This window comes from Phytophthora sojae, assembly GCF_000149755.1.
Source record: "Phytophthora sojae unplaced genomic scaffold PHYSOscaffold_8, whole genome shotgun sequence".
NCBI classification, from domain to species: domain Eukaryota; phylum Oomycota; class Peronosporomycetes; order Peronosporales; family Peronosporaceae; genus Phytophthora; species Phytophthora sojae.
Genome location: NW_009258122.1, coordinates 2192838 through 2207753, shown reverse-complemented (window position 1 = coordinate 2207753; position 14916 = coordinate 2192838). Strand labels below are relative to the sequence as shown.

Genomic DNA, 14916 nt, shown 5'->3' with positions numbered 1-14916 from the left:
GGCCCCACATCTCCAAGATCACATTGAAGCGCTCCTTCACTTCCAGAGTGCTCTCGTGAGACCGCATCGGACGATGCTGCAGCGCGCCATCGCGAACTCCGTCAAGCCCATCGGGAAGAGATTCATGTCGTCGCAAGTGCCTCCGTTCCACCTGGCGGTGCCGGTGCACGACCTGGAGCAAGGTGCGAGTAGAGAGAGGGAGGGAGAACACTCACCCGCCGTGTTCTGACGCTTTGGCTTTTGACGTGCAGCCAAGGAGTTCTACGGCACCAAGCTGGGCTTCATTGAAGGGCGCTCGTCCAAGCAGTGGCAGGTCTGAGTCCATTGTTCTTCCTCTTGTGGCGGAGCTATTGCTGATGTTGCAGTGCGCACCCCCGGAATGCTCGTGCAGGACTACAACATGTTCGGCCACCAGCTCGTGGTGCACGAGGTGTCGAAGGATTACCGCGGCCTGGACTTCTTCAACCCCGTCGGTAAGTGCTTTGCTGTGGGTAACGTCTTGCTAGTGAAGCTAGGGTCACCAACCTTGTTGCCGCCTGGACAGACGCGGACGACGTGCCGGTGCCGCACTTCGGCGTGGCGCTGACGGTCGACGAGTTCCACGCACTCTCCAAGCGAGTGCAGGGCCTCAACATCAAGTTCGTCGTGGAGCCGCACCTGCGCTTTGTCGGCCGCAAGGGCGAGCAGTGGACCATGTTCTTCAAGGACCCCAGCGGCAACAACCTCGAGTTCAAGGCCATGACCACCTCGGAGAACCTCTTCGCCAAGTACGTTGAGGAGTAAGTTGCTGGCGTGCGAACAGTTTAAGACCGAAGCGCCGAGGAAGCGAATAAAATACGCGGTCTATGTGGAATTGAATGCGCATCGGGTCCTACGTCACTGGTATCACTAGTCGTCGCCACCGTCAATATCGCCAGGCTCGAAATCGCCGAACTCGTCTCCGTCATCGGCGTCTGCATCGCTGCCCTCCGCTTCTGCCGCAGCAGCAGCTTCAGCCTCAGCCTCGGCTTCAGCAAGCATCTCCTTGTGCATTTCGAGGGCTGTTTCGTACATTCCGAGATACATTTCGTCGGACACGTGCTCCTTCGTAGCCACAAGCTCCGGCAGCTCGTTCAGCTCCTTCTCGATCCACTGGTAAGCTCCCACGGTGTCCATCCACACGCCGATATTCTGCGAGGCGTAGACGAACGCCTCTTCAATCGATCCTCGCTTGGGATCCTTGATCTCCTCCACGTACTCCATCACCTGGAAGAACGTCTCGTGGTACGCGATCACCACGGCCATGAACGGGTTGAGCGCGAACGCCTTCCGGAAGGCCGCCTGCACGACCTCTTCCGACGATCCTTCCTCTTCCAGCACCTCCCAAGAGACGTACTCGATGATCACCTGGCAGTACGCCAGCACCGCCGACTGCTCGTCCGTGTGTTTGTCAATCAACGTGCGCGCCTCCGCTCCACGACCTTCGTCCACCAGCGCGCACGCGAGGCCCTCGCGCGAGTGGAAGGAGTCCGTCTTGTCCAAGCTCATGCACAGCTCGTAGTTCTTGATGCCGCGGTCCGGCATGCCCGCCTCGCAACACCCAGCCGCAAGCTGCTTCAACAGGCTGTAGCCAGATAAAGAAATCCCAGTAAGTAATCCACAGCGTTACTACATAGTACACACCATTTCAGCTCAGTACCTAATGTACTCCTTGGTGTCCTTGTGCTCCGCCAGCTTGCCCTGCTTCTCCACCTGCGCGTACAGGTCGAAGGTCTCGATGGGCTTGGGGAACTCGTTGCCGCACTCGTCCAGCTCGCCAGCCGCGATCTTCGCGAGCAGCGCCGCCGGCCTGGCCGCGCCCTTGAGCTTCCACTCTGACGGGTCTTTGGGGCCCTTGCGCGGCGCGGGCTTCGGCGGCGGCGGGTTCTTGGGGAACGCGCGCAGCTCCTGCAGCTTTCGGTCGACCGAGCGCTGCAGCTGCACCACGCGCATGCGCCGCCGGTTCTGCGTCTTCTTGTCCTTGCTGGACTGCATGCTGTCCATGCAGTTCTGCGCGAAGGCCTGCGCCTTGCCGCTGTTGGACGAGCGCGAGCCCTTCCGCTTCTTCTGCTTGCCGCCCATGCTTGATGCAACAACTGCTTGACTACTGACTGGCGAGCGCAAGTTCACTCTTGCGTATATTCATATCGGGTTTAAGAGGAGTAAATTTAGAGATTCCGGCATCCGTAAAATTGTAAAATTTCGAAAGTGGCCGCATCAAAGCGGTGTGTGGCGCAGACAGACAGTGGACGAGCGGACCGAAGATGCTGGCGACTACGCGGAGACTGGCGGCGCGCTGCAGCGCCAAGCCGCCGATGGCGGGCGCGCGCTCGTTCGCGGCCAAGGGCAAGGGCGCCGCGGCCGCGGTGGAGGAGGTCGTGGACCTGACCAAGGTGGTGCCCACCAACATCCTCAAGGACGGCGCCCACCCGGAGCTCAAGGACAAGTCCGAGTACCCGGACTGGCTGTTCACGCTGCTGGACCCCAAGCCCACGCTGGGCGAACTGGAGCGCGCGGGCTTCGACAACCTGGAGATGGAGGAGCAGCACCGCTACCTCGTGCTGCTCAACCGCCGGACGGTCAAGGCCAACAACGCCGACAAGGCCAAGAAGTAAGCTGGACGACGGACAGAGCACAATAGAGAGACGAGCACAGGGGCGGCAGCGAGGGTGGCGGTGGCTATGTGGTGTAGGGAGGGACACAGGCGGATGCATGAACACAAGAATGAAGACGCGCGTGTGTTGGTTTTAGCAACTGGGGTTATCGTGTTCAGGCAGCACGAGTGCGACAACGGAGTCGTGCTGCAGTCTGCACAGCAATTTCTTGTTCTGTCCGCGCGTCGGGCATTTTTATCGGCTGTGGCACTGCAGTGACTAGTTCTGGAACAGGTGTGCATGGTGCAGTCAGATTCGCTCGCGTTAAGCTGGTGCGTTTGTCTGACGCGATAACGTCGAACTGCGGTTTTCCTAGGACGTCGTCGGGAATCCTCCGGGCACGAGCTGCAGCAGATGAAACGATGGAGAAATGTTAGCGAAAGACTGATTGCCGTCACGATCGGGCTAGCCGTTGCAGCACGAGCTGCGTACCAGGCAGACGTTGTTGCCGTTGAGCAGCACCTGGTCCAGCTTCACCTCACGCTTTCCCTCCGGGGTGATTTCGCTGTAGGCGCAAGACGATAGAAAAACATTCCACAACAATTAGTCTCGCCTGACTGGGCTCCATAGTGCAACCTGCGTCCTCGCACAGTACGGCGGCACTTACTACTCCGTCACGTCGTCCAGCACCATGTCTGCAGAAGGAAACCCCGACAAAGTGTATCAATGGTTAGCGTCCTCGGCTCTTTGGCAGTCCAAACTACAGCAAAAGCCGTAGAGAAGAACAGAACAAGCGCCTTTATCACTTACTAACGTAGTCGTCGAACCCCCGCAGCGTGCCGATGAACTCCTTGTCGCCCTTCATGACGATCCAGAGCTTCGAGCCGATGCACTTGTCAATGAGCTCTGCGAACAACAAACACCAGACAAAGCCACAAGCTGTTAGCACTACAGCGCACGCACTAAAGGGGCAAAACAGTCGGCTAGCTGCCGCGATGCGGACACGCACCGAGCGGCAAGATGCGGCCTTGGGACATGGTTGCTTGAGTGTCGGCCGACCAATTGCTTGCGCTTTGTATCGGCGCGAGGCTGGCGATGTGGCGCACACCAATCTGCCACCATCAAATCGCGCTGGCGGGTCAGTCATTCCGCGATCGATTGCCAGCACCATGGAGACGGACCCAGAGGAGCAGGAGCACTACCGCTCGGTGCTGCTGTCGTTCCGCGAGTACGAGGGCTACATGATGCGCGAGATCTACCGGCGCAAGAAGCACCTGCAGTCCATGCCCATCGAGATGCAGCGCCGCCTGCCGCAGTCCTCCACCATCCGCAACCTGCACCACTTCGTGAACGCGGCGCACCACAACCAGAGCTTCTTCGAGCGCGTGGTGCAGGCGCAGCTGGAGAACGGGCCGGCCGTCGAGCTTCCCGAGGTCACGCCCAAGACGCCGCTGCAGAGCCCCCCGCGCCACTTCTCCAAGCTCAAGAGCACGCTGCACCAGTTCGTGCGCGACTGGTCCGACGAGGTCGGTTGGTCGCTGTCTTTGGAGCTGCAATGATGAGGCGGTATCTTACTGGCATTGCTCTTGTGCGTGCCTGTGTATTTGCTGCAGGGCAAGAAGGAGCGCGACATGTGCTACACCCCCATTATCAAGGAGCTGCGTCGAGTGCTGCCGGTGAATGTGGACAGCCCGTAAGCAGTTGAGTCATGTGCTTGAGGCAGCATGCAAGCGTTGCTGAGTATTGTTGTTTTGTGGGACAGGACCGAGCGTCCTCGTGTGCTGCTGCCCGGAGCTGGGCTGGGACGACTTGCATTGGAAATTGCTGCCAAGGGGTACGCCGTCCAGGGCAACGAGTTCTCGTACCAGATGCTGTTTGCGAGCAACTTTATTCTCAACTGGTAATGGTTTCTTCGGCCTTGCTACTCGAGCTTTCCGTCTGTGGTCTCACAAGTAGATTTGCTATGCTGTTCGTCTGAAGTAGGGCCTCGCAGCCACTCGAGATCGAAATTCACCCGTGGATCCACAATCCGTCCAATGCGCTGACGATCACTGACCTGCTGCGTCCCGTTGCCATCCCGGACGTCGCACCAGCGGAGCTCCTGGGACTCAACAACGGCACTGCGGTCATCCCGCCGGACTTTTCCATGTGCGCGGGCGAGTTTCTGGAGGCGTACGCGAACGACAAAGGTAAGCGAAGCTGTCGTGCCATTATTGGTGAGATCATCGGTTAGGCTCATGTGAATCGATCGGGTCGTTGTGTGCAGAATGCTGGGACTGCATCGTGACGTGCTTCTTCATCGACGCGGCCCCCAACGTGATCGAGTACATCGCCGCGTTCGAGCGCCTGCTGAAGCCTGGTGGCTACTGGATCAACCTGGGCCCTCTGCTCTACCACTGGCAGGACGCCGGCGGTGACGAGGACGAGCGCTATGAGCAGTCGGTGGAGCTCTCGTACGAGGAGATCAAGCACGTCATGGGCACGTACAACTTCCGCATCCAGAAGGAGTCGCAGCGCGAGTGCCTGTACACAAACAACGTCAAGAGTATGATGAAGACGGTTTTCAACTGCGCCTTCTTCACCGCCGTCAAGGAGGCCGGTCGTGTCTAGAATCTAGGCGAAGAAGGGTTGGAGAAGGCGCGAGCACAAGTCGTGTCTGATTATTGCCGATGGCTGTCCCCAAGGCTGTTGCGTCCTGTCTCGTTCCTTCTAAATACCAATCGTTACGTGTCCACTTTGCTTGTCACTTGGCTGCTGCTGCTGCTGCATCCCGCCAGGTCAGGTCAGGCCAGATCGTCGTCGTCGTAGTCGTCGGCTAGCGGCTTGATGGCGGCCGCGTGCACCGGCACCTCGTCGCCCATGCGCTCCATCTCGGGGTTGCCCTCCACGTCCATCTCGTTCTCCATCTGGCGCTTGAGCCGCGCGTGCAGCTGCTTGGCCGCGGCGGGCGTCGGCGGCTTCCTTCCTCTCGGCGGCGTCTCCATGAGCAGCACCAAAGTCGATCCCAGTCGGCTAATGCGCCGCTCGATTGGCCGAAATCCCGGCATTTTCGTGTGCGCCACACCACGCTCTTCCGCACAGTACATTCCCCCATTCTGGATCCTTTCCGCTTGAAGGCTCTGACACCCGCGCGCATGGACCGACTGCAGCGTCTCTTTGGCAACCTGCCGGGCCTTCCGGGCCAGGGCGGCCCCGGCGCCGACGGCCCGCTGGTCGACACGGCCGAGAAGGTGCACATCTCGTCGCTGGCGCTGCTCAAGATGCTCAAGCACGGTGAGGACAAAAAGATCTTATTGTTATTTTTTCGTCGCCAATGTCATTTTTTGTTTATTTACAGGCCGCGCCGGCGTGCCGATGGAGGTCATGGGCCTGATGCTGGGCGAGTTCGTGGACGACTACACGGTCAACTGCATCGACGTGTTCGCCATGCCGCAGAGCGGAACGGGCGTGAGCGTCGAGGCCGTGGACCCCGTTTTCCAGATGAAGATGCTGGAGATGCTCAAGCAGACCGGCCGAGCCGAGATGGTCGTGGGCTGGTACCACTCGCACCCGGGCTTCGGCTGCTGGCTGTCGGGCGTGGACATCAACACGCAGCAGAGCTTCGAGGCGCTGAACCCGCGCGCGGTGGCTGTGGTCGTGGACCCCATTCAGAGTGTCAAGGGCAAGGTGGTGATCGACGCCTTCCGCCTCATCAACCCGCAGCTCATGATGATGGGCCAAGAGCCGCGGCAAACCACGTCCAACATCGGCCATCTGAACAAGCCGTCCATCCAGGCGCTGATCCACGGACTCAACCGCCATTACTACTCGATCGCGATCGACTACCGCAAGAACGAGCTGGAGGAGCAGATGCTCATGAACCTACACAAGAAGACGTGGAGCGACGGCCTCGTGCTCACCAAGTTCGAGGACCACTCCAAGGAGAACGAGACAACCGTAAAGGTAGGCTGGGCTGGCTGTCAGACGCGTGAATGATGCGTCAGGGTAGATCTTGTTGCTGTGTAAAGCTAACGTTTGGTCTCCGTTTTCGTGTAAATGCAGAGCATGTTGGCGCTTACGGAGCAGTACAACAAGCGGGTTCAGGAAGAGGAGGAGAAGACCCCCGAGGAGCTGGAGGTGCTCAACGTCGGCAAGCTGGACCCAAAGAAGCACCTGGAGAACGACGTGTACGACCTTATGGCCCTCAACACAGTGCAGTGCCTCGGTGCTATGCTCGACACGATCGTGTTTTAGATCCACCGGCTTCAGACGGAGAGAACGAAGGTAGTGTGACTAACCAGATGCGGACGCAAGAAATGAATAGTGTCTGCTCTCTTCTTCGCTTTATGTCCATTGAGGTTACACTGCTGATCAATACGGAGATCCTTTCTACAACAACAAGTCTAGCATCTACTAGTGGAAGGCGATCAGCATATGCGGAAGCCGTTTTGAGGGAAGCTACCGCAGCTCATCGACCTTGACAGGACGGTTCTCCGCCAGCGACTTGTTGGCAGCAAGGGCCAGAAGCAGCGCCTCGCGACCGTCGTCGCCGCCAACGGGAACCGTAGCACCCTCCGTCGTACACACACGGATGAACGCCTCCATCTCCGCCACGTACGCGTCCATGTAGCGCTCGAGAAAGAAGTGCAGCGGCAAGTCGCGACGCACGCTCTCGTTCGTCGAGATCACAACCTGGTTCGAGTGCTTGTTGTCGCACGCCACGGACCCCTTCGATCCGAGCGCTTCGACGCGCTGGTCGTAGCCGTACGCCGCCTCGCGGCTGTTCTCGATGTAGCAGATCACGCCGTTGCGGAACTTGAGCAGGATCACAGCGGTATCGATGTCGCCCGCCGCAGCGATGTCCGGGTTGACGCTCTGCGCCATGGCGTAGACCTCGTCCACCTCGTCACCGACGAGGAATCGAGCCATGTCGAAATCGTGGATGGTCATGTCGCGGAACAGGCCGCCCGACACCTTGACGTACTCGATAGGCGGAGCGCCGGGGTCGCGGCTGGTGATGCGCAGCATGTTTACCTTGCCGATCTCGTCCCGGTCAATGGCCTGCTTGATGCGGGCGAAGTTGGCGTCGAAGCGGCGGTTGAACCCGATCATGAGCTTCACGCCAGCGTCGTCCGCCTGCAGGCATCAAATCACGGGGAGCACCCGACGCATCAGTCCCGAGTCTACAGCACTGCAGCTACCGGTACAGTAGCTGGCTACTCACCGCCTTGATGGCCTTGTTGACCACTTCGACGCTGAAGTCCACGGGCTTCTCGCAGAAAATCTGCTTCTTGTGCTTGGCCGCCTCGATAATCTGCTCGGCGTGCAGCGCAGTGGGGGAGCAGATGACGACGGCGTCGATCTCCGGGTCGCGGAACACGTCGGACGCGTCCTTGGACCAGCGCGGGATGCCGAAGTGCGCGGCCACGGTCTCGGCCACGTCGCCCACGGGGTCGGCGATCTGTTCCATGCACCAGTGCAGCCATGTCGAGTTGAGTCCCTCAACTCGTCACGTCACGAGCAGCGTACGTACCATGGCGATGGTGGCGCCCGCGCGCTGCAGGCTCTGCGCGTGCACTTTGCCGATGCGGCCACCGCCCACGAGGCCGACGCGCAGAGGCTTGGTCATGTGCGAGTTGAGCATGGGGGCGAGGGGTTCGAGGAGGCGGCGGGGAATCGCGGAGTGCCAGCAGATACGCTCGCTCGCTCGTGCTGGACAAGTACGACAGGACGCTCGGGTATACTCAACTTAGTATGTTTGAGCCGTTAAAGCGGAGACCAATGGGAGGGCGGCTTGATCCATAAAAGGCAAGTTGCACTTCTCGGAGTTCGAGGCCGTCCGCCGATGTGTCCAGCGACGGTCGTGGTGTTGCTGCTGCAAGCGCCAAGACACGAGACGCTGCCGACTATTTATATGGGCCCCAGCTGGGCAACCAACCAACGCACGGCCGGCAGTTGATGGACACCGCCGCGCGTGACTCGGCTCGGCTCGGCGCCAATGCAGCGAGGGCCGTCAGCGCCGGACAGCGCCATCAGGGCGAACAGCGTGCATCCAGCGGCAGCGGTGGGCCCGGCTCACGGCGCGCTGCCAGCGATTACTACAGGCGCGCCGCCGATCTCGGCCGTCGCTCCACGCGGTGTGAGCCCCAATGTGGCGAAGCGCGCGGCCTGGTCAACGCCGCGCGACAGACTGGGGACCCCGGAGCGGAGGACGGAGCAACCGCAGCAGCAACAGAGTCCGGGGGCTTTCGCTACGGATGGCGCTCCTCCACTAGGTGTGGGCTCGTTGATACCAAGACCCGAGCAGGTTCGGACTCCAACTTCAACGTCACCGTCGGCTGTGGTGGCGCCACTGGAGGACGCGCTCGAAGTGCTCCTCGCTGTGCTGATTGAGACCGATGACCGGAGCGACAGAGCTCGACGGCGGCAGGCGGCACTGGAGGAAACGGAGCGCTTGCATGCTGCCGAAGAGCTGGAGCTGGAGCGCACTCGGCTCGCGGCCGACGAGCAGCTGCAGATGACGCTCGAACTGCTGCAAGCCGAACTCGCTCGAGAGCGACGACTGCGCAGCACCGGAGAAGGACCGAAGCCTCTGACCGCAGCGGTTGCGCCTCCAATCGATACGAAAGGCCCCAGCAAGCGACAAGCAGCGAGACTGGCAACGCGGCTGCGCAACTCGCCGCTAAAGCCTCGCACGAGGGAGTCCGCGTCGTCTCTGCTTGGGGAGAGCGAGGCCGCAGAGGAAGCGACTCGACCAGCTCGGTTCGATCGAGATATGACTGTGGACAGTCTCCATGCGTCCGTCCGAGAGGTGAAGCTACACGAACTACGGGATGAGCGCGCTCGATGGCAGCGTGACTACGAGACGATGCGTGAGCAGGTTATTGAGGAGAAGGCGCGCCAAGTGGCGTTGTTCCAGAGGCTGGAGATGCTGCGACGCTCGCACGCGAAGCAGCTCAGCGAAGCGGAAGCCGCCCTGCGAGCTTCCCAAGCAGACGTGGAGCGACTTCAAACGCGCTTGGCTCAAGCCCGAGTAAGCGCCGCCCACGAAGCACGACGCACAGCGTCGCTTGTCCAGAATTCACGCTCCGAACGGCAACGACTTGTGTGCGCGCTAGCTGAAACACGGCACAAGTTTCGGGAGTGGAAGGAAGGGGAGGCTGCAACGCTGCGTGCTACACGTGAGCAAGCAGTACACGCGCTGCGTACCGAGTATGAGCTCAAGCTAGCTCGCCATCAAGAGGAAAAACAGAAGCTGCGTGACAAGGTGAAGGACCTGGAAGTATCGCTGCGTCTGCTGCAGCGAGATCGCCAATTGTCGCCTGGTGAGCTGAGTGAGCGGAAGGGAACGCTGTTGCAGAACAACTCGAGTGGGACTGGCTTTGGTGATGTCGGCGCTGCGGATTTCATCGAGGCCCAAGGACGTATACATGAGCTGGAAGCTCTGCTTCAGCTCAGTAAAGAACGTCAGGAGTGGCAGGACGCTCTTTTGCGCGTCTCGGAGGCAGCGCTCGCACGACTGAGCCAGGAGCGCGAGCTGGATGCGCTTGAGAATCTGTCGTTGCCGTCGCCTGCGGTAGCATTGGTGTTGTCGAATCTGACAGGTGACCTGGAAGTGGAAGATGATGAAAAGACCTATACCCAGGATGCGCCAACGTCATTGCAGACAACGGAGACTCCCGTGACGTCCACGGAGATGGCACCGTTGAGAGATCTGCGGGTGATCGAGCGTGAGGGATCGGCGGCGACAATTAGCGTCCCCACGTCTACCCCGACTTGGAGCGCGCCAAGACGCCAAAGCGTCAGCGGTGGCGGTGGAACAGATCTGGAGAAGGAGATACTGCGAAGGAAGAGCATCGCTCTGAGCGCCGAGGTAAACCGCTACCAAAAGATTGTTGTGCAATCTATGGAGGAGGTCCGTGCTCTGAAGGAGTCGCGACGACGCAGCCGGAGTGGTAGTATCAGCAGCTCTGCGATGGTCTTGAGTCCGCGAGAAGCGTACTTGCTGGAAGAGCTTGCTGCATCTCAGCGCGAGGTCGATGCCATGAGGATCAAACTGAAGAAGAAGCGCAAGAAGGACAAGGCTAAGAGCAAAGCCAACATCGGCGTAGCCAACCCTGCCCAGAGCGAGGCTGGTGGGGTTGACCCAAGCACGAGCAGCAGCGAGAGCGAGCACAGTAACGACAGCAGCAGCAGCAACGACAGCGGTAGCGACAGTGACAGTGACGAAGACGATGGATCTGTCGCTAAGCGAGCCACCCCTCTTACCATGACCAAAAGCCAGCGGATGTCATTGATCAAGGAGAACGGCCACGAAGAAGAGAGCGAGGAGAAGGACCCACTCGAGCTTGATATCGCTGTGAAGATGATTCAGACTTACTCGAAGGGATTTCTCGCTAGACGTGAGTTTATCCGGAAGAAGCTGGCAATTGGGAAGATCAAGGCTCGGTACCGTGGTTATCTGGTGCGTAAGAACTACGAAGCGCTCGGTGGCGGTTTGTTTCCCGCAGATCGAAAGCTGTTGCCATCGGGGCTAGCACCGCAGGAGGCGCCAAACTTCTTGATGGTGACTGAGGCCATGCAGTACAAGATGCAGATCGTCGAGCCGCACTACAAGGTGTCCTACCTGTGCGAAGGAACTGGCAGTCGCGACAACGTGGATGTGGTGTTGCGCGTATCGAAAGACCCGCCCGTCGTGCAACTCCAATTGACATCAAAACATGAACCGGCCGCTATCCCCCGCGTGACTTACTTCCACTTGTTCGAGACGATCGCCCTACTTCCGTACGAAGACGAAGAAATCGTCCTGGAGACGGCGAGCGAGAAGGAGATCGCGCGCATCTTCGCGTCGAGGCTGGTGGTGCAGCGCAAAGGATCGGAGGAGGACTATCACTTCTTCATTGTGCGCCCCGCGGCAGCGCAAGACGAAATTGCCAAGGGAGCCGGGGACTTGACTGTCAACCGCGAAGCACGGACACTGCTTACTGAGCTACCCGTACAACCGATGGAGAGTCGAGCAGCGTCAGCGTCGAGTGAAGTGTGTGATGCCCCTCTTGAAGGAACAGCTCCACCAGGCCAAGAGATCGACTTGGACCTGCTGATTCAAGAGGCACGCACAGATCCACTGGAGAACGAGACTGCCAAACCAACCTCAAATGTAAATGAACCGGCAGCGGAGGATCCTACAGCGAGAATTCGGCGACTCGTAAAACGACTTTCGAGCAATTCATTTGATAGCAATGAGCAGTGAAATAAGTCGTAATATAATATCATCACCAACTCGAATGCGTCTTCAAGAGTAGCTTATCGTCAAAATTCTGTTAGTGCGTCAAACTCGTTCGTGTAGCTGGTAAGTTCGACCACCGCATCCACATGAAGTCAATGCCAAATTTACTATCAAGCCCGCAACTCATCGACCTTGACAGGACGGTTCTCCGCCAGCGACTTGTTGGCAGCAAGGGCCAGAAGCAGCGCCTCGCGACCGTCGTCGCCGCCAACGGGAACCGTAGCACCCTCCGTCGTACACACACGGATGAACGCCTCCATCTCCGCCACGTACGCGTCCATGTAGCGCTCGAGAAAGAAGTGCAGCGGCAAGTCGCGACGCACGCTCTCGTTCGTCGAGATCACGACCTGGTTAGCGTGGTTGTTGCCACACGCCACAGACCCCTTCGATCCCAAGACCTCCACACGTTGGTCGTAGCCGTACGCCGCCTCGCGGCTGTTCTCGATGTAGCAGATCACGCCGTTGCGGAACTTGAGCAGTATCACAGCGGTGTCGATGTCGCCCGCCGCAGCGATGTCCGGGTTGACGCTCTGCGCCATGGCGTAGACCTCGTCCACCTCGTCACCGACGAGGAATCGAGCCATGTCGAAGTCGTGGATGGTCATATCGCAGAATAGTCCACCGGAGCTTTTGATGTAGCTCACGGGCGGTGGACCGGGGTCGCGGCTGGTGATACGAATCATGTTGACCTTGCCAACCTCGTCACGATCAACCGCCTGCTTGATGCGGACGAAGTTGGCATCAAAGCGGCGGTTGAACCCGATCATAAGCTTCACGCCGGCGTCTTCAGTCTGCAGCACAGGACCGACGCACCAGGGTAAACACCATGCACATGCAGTCAGCAAAATATACAATACATACGCAGAAGCAAACGACAAGGACGCACCGCCTTGATGGCCTTGTTGACGACCTCCAGACTGAGATGCACGGGCTTCTCACAGAAGATGTGCTTCTTGTTCTTGGCAGCCTCGACAATCTGCTCGGCGTGTTTGTCCGTGGGCGAGCAGATGAGCACGGCGTCGATCTCCGGGTGGCTCAGCACTTCGGACGCGTCGTTGGTCCAGTTGGGGATGCCGTAGGTCTTGGCGATCTTCTCGGCGCGGTCCGGCTCCGACGCCTGCCAATGCAGCAACAAACAAGCCTCAGCAACAACAGATCAGCCTCCCCCCACACCACGTGTGCCACAGTAACCATGCGCTGACTGACGTACGCGAGCGGGCAGCTGGATGCAGTGAACCACTGCGCTGGTGCGCTGGACGCCCTGGGCGTGCACTTGTCCGATGCGGCCGGCGCCCACGATGCCCACGCGCAGGGGGCGGTCAGCGGCGACGGTGGCCATCGAGCGGGCGGAGGAGAGGCGCAGGGCGAGCTGGCGGCTCTGGCGGAGCAGCGACACCATGTCGGGGGCGTGGAGGATTGATGTGTGAGTGCAGGGCGGGACCGCGAGCAGCTACGTTGGTCGCCCGGGATGGCGTGACGTCCAGCTGCTGGAAACAACTTCAACGTGCTGGACTCCAGCACGTTGAAGTTGCTTCGACCCATCATCCGGATTATCTGGTGTGTACGCACACACCAAGCCTACTAAACAGACAGTCCCGAGCCAAAAGCACTGGCAGAGAGCAGCGCGCCAAACTGGAGCCATCTGCGCGCCATTTTAGCTGATCCCTTGCTCGCTGGAGCTCCATACACCTCCCTTCCTATCCATCTGCGTACTGTCATGAGCGCGGCCTTGAAGGCGCTGGAGAGCGCGTCCCGCCGAGAGCTGCAGGCGCTGGCCAAGGAGCTGCAGCTGTGCCGCGGCAACGCCAAGTCGGACGTGATCGTGAGCCACGCCATGCAGTTCCTGGACGACCACCCCAAGGACGGCGAGCAGAGGGTGCTGGGCGCGCTGGGCGGCAGCGGCAACTCGTCCCCGGTGGCGTCGCCCGTGGCTAAGAAGGAGTCTACGCCCAAGAAGGAGACGCCCAAGAAGGAGGCCCACGAGAAGACGGCTAGCGTCGAGGTGGTGGTGGATACATCGGCCCAGAGCGCCAAGCAGCAGCCGGAGGACGAGCCCACGATCACCGTCAAGAGCGTGGAGGTCGTGGAGACGAAGTCCGCCACGGAGAAGAAGAAGACGCCCACGAAGAAAAACTCCGGCGCGGAGACTGCGGAGGACGCCAAGAAGACGGCGCCCAAGAACAAGAAGAAGGCGAAGCAAACACCGCCGCCCGTGTCCACCGCCAAGTCCACGCCCACTACTGCTTCGCCTGCAAAAAACCCGAAGGCCAGCGCGAAGGCCTCGCCGTCGACTAAGAAGTCGCCAACAAGCAAAAAGTCTCCCACCAGCAAATCCCAACCGGCTGCTGCTGATGAGAAGAAGGAAGAGGTCGCTGCCACCAAGAAGAAGGAATCTCCGACCAACAAGAAGACGGCTCCAGTGAGCAAGAAGGCGGAAGTCAAGGCGCGCAAGGCGGTGGAGGCGCTCGTCAAGTCGGTGCCCGACCTAACGTTTGTGGGCGATGCGCGCGTGCGCTGCTCCACGACGGGCCACGAGATGTTGGCGGACGTGGACGTCATCAAGACGTACATCACCGGCAAGCGCTACCAGAAGGCGCGCAACCTCAAGCTCTCCTTTGCTAAGTACGCGCCCATGTTCGTGGATTACCCCGACGAGTCCAAGGTGGATATGCTGTGGTGTAATGTGACCGAGTCGGCCATCGCTCGCGACGAGAAGCGCGTCAAGGACCACATCGCCGCCCCCAAGTACCAGAAGCAGCTCCCCATTTGGAAGGAGCAGGAGGCCGCCAAAAAGAAGGCAGAGGAAGAGGAGGCACAGCGTCGGGCAGCGCGCATTGCCGCGGCCAAGAAGCGGAGGCTCGAGGCTGCCAACGAGAGCGGGGCCGACGCAGCCGAGAGCGAGCGGCCGACCAAGCGGAAGCGCACCGCTGCCACCGCCGCTGTAAGTAAGTAGAGCCGCTTAGTAGAAGTAACTCGGGAAGTTTTTTGTGCATACTCAATAGATTCCGGCGGCACGCTGCAGCAGCAGCAGCAGCTCTG

General features: G+C 59.9%; 10 protein-coding genes across 10 annotated transcripts; 6 read left to right on the top strand and 4 right to left on the bottom strand.

Annotated features, from left to right (window-relative positions):
* Positions 1-56: 56 nt before the first annotated feature.
* PHYSODRAFT_287152 (hypothetical protein) lies at positions 57-863 on the top strand. Its single transcript, XM_009535490.1, has 4 exons — positions 57-182; positions 252-313; positions 392-473; positions 545-863. The coding sequence occupies exons 1-4, from the start codon at positions 74-76 to the stop codon at positions 781-783; spliced, it is 492 nt and encodes a 163-aa protein (XP_009533785.1). The 5' UTR covers positions 57-73; the 3' UTR covers positions 784-863.
* A 25-nt stretch (positions 864-888) lies between these two features.
* PHYSODRAFT_520683 (hypothetical protein) lies at positions 889-2100 on the bottom strand (the record flags this gene model as incomplete). Its single annotated transcript, XM_009535489.1, has 2 exons — positions 889-1603; positions 1679-2100. The coding sequence occupies 2 exons, from the start codon at positions 2098-2100 to the stop codon at positions 889-891; spliced, it is 1137 nt and encodes a 378-aa protein (XP_009533784.1).
* Positions 2101-2282: 182 nt separating this feature from the next.
* Positions 2283-2633, top strand: PHYSODRAFT_337801 (hypothetical protein; the record flags this gene model as incomplete). The annotated part of the gene is made up of 1 exon (XM_009535488.1): positions 2283-2633. One exon carries the CDS (start codon positions 2283-2285, stop codon positions 2631-2633), a length of 351 nt encoding a protein of 116 aa, XP_009533783.1.
* An 843-nt stretch (positions 2634-3476) lies between these two features.
* PHYSODRAFT_287151 (hypothetical protein) lies at positions 3477-4385 on the top strand. The gene has a single exon (XM_009535487.1). The coding sequence runs from the start codon at positions 3782-3784 to the stop codon at positions 4169-4171; it is 390 nt and encodes a 129-aa protein (XP_009533782.1). The 5' UTR covers positions 3477-3781; the 3' UTR covers positions 4172-4385.
* Positions 4386-5243: 858 nt separating this feature from the next.
* On the bottom strand, positions 5244-5614 carry PHYSODRAFT_287150 (hypothetical protein). The gene has a single exon (XM_009535486.1). It carries the CDS (start codon positions 5594-5596, stop codon positions 5396-5398), a length of 201 nt encoding a protein of 66 aa, XP_009533781.1. The 5' UTR covers positions 5597-5614; the 3' UTR covers positions 5244-5395.
* A 102-nt stretch (positions 5615-5716) lies between these two features.
* On the top strand, positions 5717-6928 carry PHYSODRAFT_563821 (hypothetical protein). The gene is made up of 3 exons (XM_009535485.1): positions 5717-5885; positions 5950-6554; positions 6654-6928. The coding sequence occupies exons 1-3, from the start codon at positions 5747-5749 to the stop codon at positions 6843-6845; spliced, it is 936 nt and encodes a 311-aa protein (XP_009533780.1). The 5' UTR covers positions 5717-5746; the 3' UTR covers positions 6846-6928.
* A 121-nt stretch (positions 6929-7049) lies between these two features.
* On the bottom strand, positions 7050-8235 carry PHYSODRAFT_519880 (oxidoreductase; the record flags this gene model as incomplete). The annotated part of the gene is made up of 3 exons (XM_009535484.1): positions 7050-7706; positions 7816-8052; positions 8125-8235. 3 exons carry the CDS (start codon positions 8233-8235, stop codon positions 7050-7052), a joined length of 1005 nt encoding a protein of 334 aa, XP_009533779.1.
* Positions 8236-8589: 354 nt separating this feature from the next.
* PHYSODRAFT_520284 (hypothetical protein) lies at positions 8590-11841 on the top strand (the record flags this gene model as incomplete). Its single annotated transcript, XM_009535483.1, has 4 exons — positions 8590-9299; positions 9381-10247; positions 10398-10698; positions 10921-11841. 4 exons carry the CDS (start codon positions 8590-8592, stop codon positions 11839-11841), a joined length of 2799 nt encoding a protein of 932 aa, XP_009533778.1.
* A 146-nt stretch (positions 11842-11987) lies between these two features.
* Positions 11988-13216, bottom strand: PHYSODRAFT_518363 (oxidoreductase; the record flags this gene model as incomplete). Its single annotated transcript, XM_009535482.1, has 3 exons — positions 11988-12668; positions 12764-12994; positions 13088-13216. 3 exons carry the CDS (start codon positions 13214-13216, stop codon positions 11988-11990), a joined length of 1041 nt encoding a protein of 346 aa, XP_009533777.1.
* A 378-nt stretch (positions 13217-13594) lies between these two features.
* Positions 13595-14830, top strand: PHYSODRAFT_317978 (hypothetical protein; the record flags this gene model as incomplete). Its single annotated transcript, XM_009535481.1, has 1 exon — positions 13595-14830. One exon carries the CDS (start codon positions 13595-13597, stop codon positions 14828-14830), a length of 1236 nt encoding a protein of 411 aa, XP_009533776.1.
* Positions 14831-14916: the final 86 nt, after the last annotated feature.

Coding starts and splice junctions, on each gene's coding strand:
- PHYSODRAFT_287152 (XM_009535490.1), top strand. CDS start 74: ATGCTGCAGCGCGCCATCGCGAACTCCGTCAAGCCCATCGGGAAGAGA. Junction 183..251: donor GGTGCACGACCTGGAGCAAG/GTGCGAGTAGAG, acceptor TTTGACGTGCAG/CCAAGGAGTTCTACGGCACC. Junction 474..544: donor GGACTTCTTCAACCCCGTCG/GTAAGTGCTTTG, acceptor CCGCCTGGACAG/ACGCGGACGACGTGCCGGTG.
- PHYSODRAFT_287151 (XM_009535487.1), top strand. CDS start 3,782: ATGGAGACGGACCCAGAGGAGCAGGAGCACTACCGCTCGGTGCTGCTG.
- PHYSODRAFT_287150 (XM_009535486.1), bottom strand. CDS start 5,596: ATGGAGACGCCGCCGAGAGGAAGGAAGCCGCCGACGCCCGCCGCGGCC.
- PHYSODRAFT_563821 (XM_009535485.1), top strand. CDS start 5,747: ATGGACCGACTGCAGCGTCTCTTTGGCAACCTGCCGGGCCTTCCGGGC. Junction 5,886..5,949: donor GCTCAAGATGCTCAAGCACG/GTGAGGACAAAA, acceptor GTTTATTTACAG/GCCGCGCCGGCGTGCCGATG. Junction 6,555..6,653: donor AGAACGAGACAACCGTAAAG/GTAGGCTGGGCT, acceptor GTGTAAATGCAG/AGCATGTTGGCGCTTACGGA.